This window comes from Hylaeus anthracinus, unplaced genomic scaffold, assembly GCF_026225885.1.
Source record: "Hylaeus anthracinus isolate JK02 unplaced genomic scaffold, UHH_iyHylAnth1.0_haploid 12000, whole genome shotgun sequence".
NCBI classification, from domain to species: Eukaryota; Metazoa; Arthropoda; class Insecta; order Hymenoptera; family Colletidae; genus Hylaeus; species Hylaeus anthracinus.
The window spans coordinates 3,322,348-3,330,621 of NW_026534347.1; the positions used below are offsets into that span (position 1 = coordinate 3,322,348).

General features: G+C 43.7%; 1 protein-coding gene across 5 annotated transcripts; it reads right to left on the bottom strand.

Moving 5' to 3' along the window:
* Positions 1–4,387: 4,387 nt before the first annotated feature.
* On the bottom strand, positions 4,388–6,737 carry LOC128890340 (zinc finger protein 62-like). 5 transcript variants are annotated; one of them, XM_054148750.1, is made up of 4 exons: positions 6,560–6,737; positions 6,225–6,405; positions 5,521–5,649; positions 4,388–5,282 (listed from the first exon to the last, which is right to left on the bottom strand). In XM_054148750.1, the coding sequence occupies exons 2-4, from the start codon at positions 6,399–6,401 to the stop codon at positions 4,578–4,580; spliced, it is 1,011 nt and encodes a 336-aa protein (XP_054004725.1). In that variant the 5' UTR covers positions 6,402–6,405; positions 6,560–6,737; the 3' UTR covers positions 4,388–4,577. The 5 variants fall into 5 exon arrangements, 4 of the variants coding, with proteins under 4 accessions (XP_054004725.1, XP_054004723.1, XP_054004724.1 ...); XM_054148748.1 differs by having other exon boundaries at positions 6,225–6,435; positions 6,560–6,736; XM_054148749.1 differs by having other exon boundaries at positions 6,225–6,498; positions 6,560–6,736.
* Positions 6,738–8,274: the final 1,537 nt, after the last annotated feature.

Genomic DNA, 8,274 nt, shown 5'->3' on the forward strand with positions numbered 1-8,274 from the left:
GTCTCAAAATGAAAAAATTGTCTAAACGTCTGGGAGATAAAGTGTCCCTTTGATTTCCGAATCGATACACGCGAAAAAAGATACGTTGGCCGATCAAGGGGATAGAAACAAGCATCGCGCGGAGCGGCAAATCAACTGCCAAGCCGCGGAGTTAAATCTCCTTGACGGGGCTGCAGGATCAACGGGCCACTTCCACGGTAATTAATTAGTCTATCTCGCGAAACCGATGGCGAAACCCTTCGAATCGTCGGCGAGGAGAAAAGTTCAAACGATGGTCGGTTGCCCCGAAGGGTTGAAGGGAGGAGGAGTAAAAGGGTCGCGGGGCAATTTAATTAGTAGAAAAACAAAGGAGCCAGGCCTATCGGTATTGGCGACGCGACGTTTTCCCATCGAACGCTCGTACGTTCTGGGAGAGTTTATAAATCGACCACTCCGCCTCCTGGCCACCCCCTATGGCTGTCGCCCTTTCCTTCTCTCTGTCACGCTTGAGCGCGGTTTCAATATTTTCAAATTAGCGCGGCAATGATTTTTTTCCCGGCGAAACAAAGTGTTCATCGCCCCACGGTCCACATTTTAATCAATACATCAGCCTGTCGAGCGTGCTCCCCTATCGACGCTCGGCGTTTGCCTTCAATAAAAATTAATATTAGAATCCGTGCTTCCAGGTAAGAGATATCCGCGATGTGCCTTTGAAACGTTGCCAGCCGTCACGTCGAAGAACCATACGAATCTAGGTAAGCTTGTCGAAGGACCACCCTTGATTTTTATATTCCAAGCAAGGAAACAATTCCTCGTCGACAATTAAATAATTTTTTTCCGCGACCCTTTCGAACGCAGCTCCAGTTTCTTAGGAGGTAACAGCGGCCCAACAGACCGTAACACTCTCTCGAGGGTTGAAAGATCGTTTTACATCGGAGGACTCGATATTCCAACCTCGTCGGTTGGTTTTCCCCGTGAGGAATTATCGAGGGGTGGCGCGGCGAGAATTAAGGCTTCTTGCGGCATAAAAAATCTGTGTAATCAATTATCGAACCTTTTACCCCATATTTCACGGCCAATGAGTCGCCACCCCCTCTCCTTTAAGCCCTCCGCGTCGGCTGCGCGAGACTCTCGACCCTCCCTCGACACTTTTTAGCCGCGGCGGCTGCTGCTTCTCTCTTTGCAGATTCTGAGCTCTTCAGCCCCTTTCCTCTTTTCCTTTCCCCGCTCGCCGATGAGCAAGACGCTGAACGCGAACCTTTGTTTTGGGGTATCAAATATTTATTTTCTTAAATAACGCACAAGCCTGGATCGCGATCCCCTTAATAAATTATCGCCGATTATTGGCCAGGACACCCTCGAGAACGAGTCTTCTTTCTCATTTTCCTTGTTATATTATTCATATTTTCTTTACTATTTTCAAATTTTAAGTACTCTATTTTCTATCTAGAGTCGACGCGATTTTCTGTCTCTCGAATGCGTGGAACACTTCTTCCATTGTATTTCTCCAAACAATTAAACGGTTCAGTGTTCAGAGTGTTTCCAGCTTCCCCGAGTATTACTCCGATTGTTTATAAGTGGAACATCTTTGCGACACACGTCGTCCCTTCCATCCCCGCCACCCGTTGTTTCTTAATCTCTCCTCCCAGCGAAATTTAAAGCATTATACTACGGAAGAATTCCTTTGATGTTACGCTTTACGTACAATATTTACATACTATCAAGGGAAGACTTTAAACTTCTTGAAGATATTTTGAAGACCCCGGAGTACTTTCCACGGGCTTGCTGCATTAAGAATTTAAGAAAGGAGGAGCACGGTGGCATTTATTCATTCGGGCATTAATGAAAAGTTTCCGTGGCGTTTAGTACGAAAATAAATACCGTGCAAACGATGGAAGACCATTTATAGATGACAATCGTTTACTCTATCGAGTACTTATAATACAAATATTACAGCAATTAAGACAAATTCAAAGGCACATTTGAATTTTGATATATGTTTATTGAATTATATTAAGTTGTCTGAAACGTCCATGTCGATTAGTTGTACCTACGTAATTCAATAAATATATATTAAAATTCAAAGTAGCGATTCCAGTAGCAATCGTCCATTACTCTGATTCTAAACGTACCAACTCTAAATAAATAATTGTTACCCCACCTTGATGGCAATACTTCTGAAATCTCCACTCGTCGGCCAGGACCCGAACACGCAAAAGTGCAGCGTTCGTTTCGCGTCGACAGCCATACATTGTCATTTAGGATTCGAGGGTTTCTGCGTTGCCGTGAATTCGTTCAGCCGAGAACAAGGATCGAATATGACACGGGCGGTTACCCTTTGAGTTTTCCTCGCTCAGATTAATATTATATCAATGCCGTGTCAAAGAGAACACCTTTTCCCACCTTTGTTTCCATTCTCCCTATAATGTGGACCCTTTCCCGCATTTGGGGCTCGCTTAAGTAACGAGTGCCGCCTGCATAATTGACGCGCCAAACGTGGACCGCGGATGACGGCACAAACTTTTCGGACTTACTTGGACGGAAGTACGCCCACTAACACAGTGGCTGACGTTCATAAATTGAATCTCGAAATTGTTCACGGGAACGCGGTCGATGCTGGGTTCCAAAGAATTCTCCAAATGCAATTTCGCGAATCACGGTATGCCTGAAGAATATTCAAGAATCCTGCGCGCAATGTAATTGTCAAAAGGACGACAGTGGTCAAAAGCGCAAAGGAAGCACGGTGGAAACTTTGTTACATTTTTGGTCGAGTCCGCGATACGCGCTGGCCGAATATGTGGATCAAAGGAACGCGCTCGAACACAGAAAGCGGCTGGAAAAGAGGCGCCAACGAAAAAGAACGAGGGCCGCGGAAAGCTTAAGCAGTTCCTGGCTCTCGCTCTGTTTTTCCGCGACGTTTCTTTTGTTCCCTCCAACGCGCGATCCAGAAGAAAACCGTCGAAAATCCTTCGTGCTCCCAAAGATTAATTTCCCACTAAAAAAAGAAAACTTTTATCACAAATTACAGTGCACAGTGACGATACAATAAATAGTAAGCCTCGGTAACGCATTCCATGATTAAAAATGCCACGCTCAGAGTGTGCGCACAATGCACGTGCTTGAAGAGGATTAACGCTCAAAAGAAACAGAGTGCCTCGGCACCTAACGCACCAGGTGAACAACTGAAAAACAGCGTTACGCTCGATGACAACAAACGGCGTGGTGAGTCGAGAAGTAATTAAAATGCTGGGAGAAGGAAGCTTTATCTTGTGACGTGTATGCCCTGCGTGCGTGTACTTCTTAGGGAAAATAAAAGAGAGAGAGAGAGAGAGAGAGAGAGAGAGAGAGAAGAGAGAGAGAGAGAAAAAAAAACAAACTGCACTCGCAAAAGGGAGGAACGAGCCGAAAAGCACCGCGGAGAGAGGCAGGAGCGAGGAACCACCGCGAAATGCTCGGCGCTAAACCACAGAGGAAACAAAAGATGCCGCTGGCGAATTAAGAACGATATTTTAACGCTCGACTTAATTGCATTAAACGAGAGAGAACGAGTGACGGGAACAGGGACAGGGGAAACCGTTGGACGTGGACGGCGAAGGGGAATGGCGGGAGGCTGTCAAGAAAAAATAAGAAAACGGGGGAGGAAAAGCGAAAGCGACGCGGGAGAAAGACGCGGGTCAACCTTCACGGTTTGTTCTATTTAGCGATTTGATGTGCCCATGGTAATACGTCGGATTTTCGAAGTGCTCCTTATCACGACGGCGCTGTGGTGCCCTTTGAGCCGAAACAGAGAGGGTGCTTGCTTTTTTCGCGAAGGGGCGAGAGGTGGAACGAAAGAAACGGATTATGTTTTAGACCCCGAATGGAAAGCCGACGGAGAAGAGACATAACAAACACCAACGACGAAGAAGGAGGGAATTTCGGGCGAGAAAGGGGAAGGAACGGAGAAAGTCGTCGAGGCCGCAGACTTTTCGAGTAAAAGAGTTTTCTTGTAGCGTTTTTCTAGCCTCTTTTTGCCGAATGCATGCGGCAGCTTCCAAGTTCACTGCTTAAACAGTGATTCGATGTTCGCTCGTTTTGAAACTGGATAGCCAATACAGTTGAGGCTGTTTTTGTGCGGTAGATAGGGACTGCAAAAATATTGAGAAACATCATAAATAGCTAAAAATGAAATAGAAATCATAAAAGTCTATATCTAAATCGAAAAAGTAATTAGTATATTTTTAAAATCGCATGAATATTCATCGATATATGCTCGCGTTCGTTAAATTCAAATCTGCGATATCGTACTATTTTCTTTAAAAAAAAAAAAAACCGTATATAATAAAGACCGCACAAAAACCGGTTCGATTGTATTTAAGGAAGAATTGAACTTCGGTGCTTGATCGTTTAAAAGGTGAACCACCTTGCAAGCTGAAATTAAGATTGAATTTTTTAATTTCTATTTTATTCGCGATATATTTAACATTGGTTTACTATTTTTACGTGGATAACATACTACAGAAATAGAAAAGTACATTCTTCGTTGCCCTATCCTAACTTAACCTCGGATCTAGCTACTACTTTCTTAAGAAATACAATGACTACGATTCAGAATTTATCTACGTGGCCGAATGACAGCATTTTCTGTGATCTTCCAGCGTGCGCATGGCTGCAAAGTCTTTTTGACATATCTCGCAGAATACTCGATTCTCGTCGTCGTGACACTTGAGGTGCTTGTTCAAGAGATCTTTCCTCGTGAAGGTCTTCCTGCAGTGTGGACAGTTGAATTTATTAGGGTTCACGTGGATCATGTTGTGCCTGGTCAAGTTGTCTATCCTGGTGTACTTCTTGGTGCAGATGTTGCAGGTGTACTTCGTCTTGTCTGAGTGACACTTTTGATGGTACTTTAGGTATCGTTTATACGCGAACGTTTTCTTGCACGCGCAGCAGACCAATTGATCGGCCGAGTTCTTCTTCGCGTCCATGTGATCCGCTAGCTGATCGCTGTTGACGAAATTCTGCTTGCAAAACTGGCACTCGTACTGGCGCAATTTTTTGTTCTTGCAAGTGAAACCGAAAAACGTCGGGTCGGTGAGAAATTGATAAAGCAGAGAATCGTGCTTGGTGTCCAACTGTTTGTTTTCGCTGGAATTTGGCGGCTCGTCCTCGCATCGATCCTTCTTGCATAAATTAACGGCTTTGGGTGGAGCACGATCGTCGTGGCTGGAGGCGTTCGTCTTCTGCTCGCAAGATTTGGAATCGTCCACGCACGACGGGCCAGCTGGATTAGATGAATGCACTCCGTTCGAGTTGGGTAAATAATTCTGAAATATATAAACACACATCAGATATAAAAAGGAAATAATAAAGAGAATCGACCAGGGTGTGGACTCGATCCTCGCGTTTTTGGTCTGTAAGGCAACGCGATTCGTTGTTTACACGCCAAGAAAGTGAGGATCAATTCCACGTCCTGGTTAAATCGTTCAAAAATCCTCGAGCAAAAGAAGATACACACAGTAATCGATCTTCCGAGGAAAATAATTAATTGCAATCTGAGTTTACATTATTCTTGTCGTCGCTACAATTACACTCGTCTGAATCCTCTCCTGAAATTGGCCCGCAGTCTTTGCAACTCGTGGATAGGTCACCTATCGAGCAGTGATTACCGTTATCATTCTGCGATTCCACAACCTGCAACGGATTTCAATTAGCAAAAAGTTTTAAATTTCATTTATACTACACAAACGTATAATTTCATATACAGTCAATCCCATAAATATTCGTAGCCCCTATGTCTATTGAAGAAGTTTGATTAAATTAAATAATAGTATTGATGTTTTCAAATAAATGTTTCGTTATAAATACGTGCACGAGTAAACTTTATACATGAATGCATTTATAATGAAATATTTATTTGAAAACGTGAAACCTAAATTTAATTAAAAAAAAAATTTCTTCAATAAACATACAGAGCACGAATATTTATGGGACTGACTATAATACTACAACTCTCTACTACTCCAAAATTATATCATACGTATCGAGTTTGACGTGTAAACATTTTTCGTAAAATGAATCGTAAGTTGTACTATTTTAAATGACACGCACACTGTATCAGTGTCTCATTCAACACGCGAAAATAATGTCGAATGAATGAGGTTCCATTCCATCTGTTTATATTTTCGACGTGTTTTGAGAAACGAAAACGAATGTGAATGGTTTACACGATACATAAGAAAATACACGAGTACTGTGACCCGTCCTACCTTTTGTTTAGCAGTCAGATCTAACGCTTCCGCGGGACAATCGGACGCCTCCTTGTTTGCGTCAACACTTCCATTGGAATTTTCCGAAGAGTTCATTTCCAAATTGTCAGTAGTGCATTCGTTTGATGTAACGTTCTTGTTAACTGTCAGATGCCTCGGCATTGTTTTCACTCTCATTTTCCTTATTACGACAAGTATAAGCTAAAACGAGCTTGCATATAGAAAATTAAATTCGGCGATCGTCAATTATCTCTAACAGCGAACATACTTTGACCTACACCGTTTCAAAATCAGTGGATTAAAATCTACGCGAATACAAGTGAAATTGTACTTACCCGCACGTTGCACGTGACGTCTACGAGTCGCGGTGGTTCTTATTTTATGGATGAACACTTGTGCACTTTGTTAATCGTCACCATGGGTTGGAGTTGGCGATTAACGTAACAGAGACGTACAGTTTTCGCAACGCGTCGATCGTGACTGAGAAGGAACACAACTCTGTCGACCTACGGCCGAGTTTGACGGTTAATTTGATAAAGGATGTCTACATGGAGTACTTAGACAGAAATCTGTTTCCAAACACTGGGCTGTCCTCTACGAAATCCGATGTACCATCGACCAATGTTGATCGCACGAGCCAGTGTTTTTGTAGGACTCGATTCGAACCGTCGCGCTGACATTTCCACCACTATTCAAGCAACCGTGTATCGGTGTGTGTCTAGCAGTCATAAATTGGTCCCGTACAATTTCGAAATTCTAATCGAAGGGGATAGTTGTTTTTAACCCTCTATGGGGTCGTGTAACTTTCGGATCTCGTGCTGATATGTCGACATTTTACGTTTTGATACGTACGATATAATTTTGGAGTAGGAGAGTCGTAGTATAAATATAAAAAGTTAAAAATTTTTTGCTGATTAAAATCAGTCTTGGAATGAGAAAGATTCGAGGAGCGTTTGCTTGTTCGCAAGGTACGAAAGTGCTGAAACTCGTCGAGAAGAAATCGTCGACGATAGCACCGGATGTGTCCGTATTATTCCGACTCTTTCGTTGGAACAATAAACCAGATGGTGTTCCCAGACGGTTCTCCGCGTCCACCCTTCCCATCGAGTGCGTATTGAATATTTCATCCGAAGATCTGTATTTTTCTTCGGGTGATTGTCATTCGAAGAGGTCCAGAAGCGACGGGGTGTGCCGCCAGGCTGGGGCAAAATCAATTATTCATCCGAATTGGTCGGGAAAAAGTCCTAATTATCCAGGGCAAATACAAGCTTAATACACGGAGAGAAGTGTACCCCGTGGCCCCACCCCAAACGCCCGCCTATCCATAGAGCCCTCCATCGGTTGGTACTCGCCTCCTCGCAGTCGGTCTTCGGGCTTCCTTCTTACCGTGAATAACCATTTGTATTTCCAATTAGCTTTGCTAATAAGAAGACGGAGGCATTGCCGTAGTTAAAAAAATGTATAACCTCATCCAGCCACTGGGGAAATAAAGAAAAGCGCCGCTCCGGTATGACAATACCGGCGGGTCGAGCGGGGTTATACGGTCTGAACTACAATTAAAAATCCTCGCTTCACCCTCGCTTAACCCTGCTTCCTCCTTATGCCGTATTAACGACCGGGACGTTCCGTGAAGGGAGGGGGCGGGGGCGAGACGAAACATCCTACCAAACATCGAGGCTTTTTTTGCCAATTTTATGTTTGACCCCATCGCCGTCCCGCGCCCTCTTGTCTGTCTGTCTGTCTGTCCGTCCTCCGTTACTCTATCTTCATTTTACGCTCGACGGTTCGTTTCTTTATTCGTTTTGCAGGCTCCTTGGACCTCGCGAGACTTTACCACCCAGAATTCGTGGCAGATCGAACGGATCTCGGCTATTCCGTACCGTTCGCGTTTAATTAACAACGCCACGTCATCTAGATATGGGTGACAGAACTTTGTATTACAGAATTTCGATTAATTTTAAGGGCTGAGTGTCGATGAAAATAAAATTGAATAGAATTCGTAAATTTGTAAGGAAATATAATAATAAGTAGTACGACAAATGAGCCGAGA

Coding starts and splice junctions, on each gene's coding strand:
- LOC128890340 (XM_054148750.1), bottom strand. CDS start 6,401: ATGAGAGTGAAAACAATGCCGAGGCATCTGACAGTTAACAAGAACGTT. Junction 5,650..6,224: donor ATCTGACTGCTAAACAAAAG/GTAGGACGGGTC, acceptor AATCCGTTGCAG/GTTGTGGAATCGCAGAATGA. Junction 5,283..5,520: donor GTAGCGACGACAAGAATAAT/GTAAACTCAGAT, acceptor TATATATTTCAG/AATTATTTACCCAACTCGAA.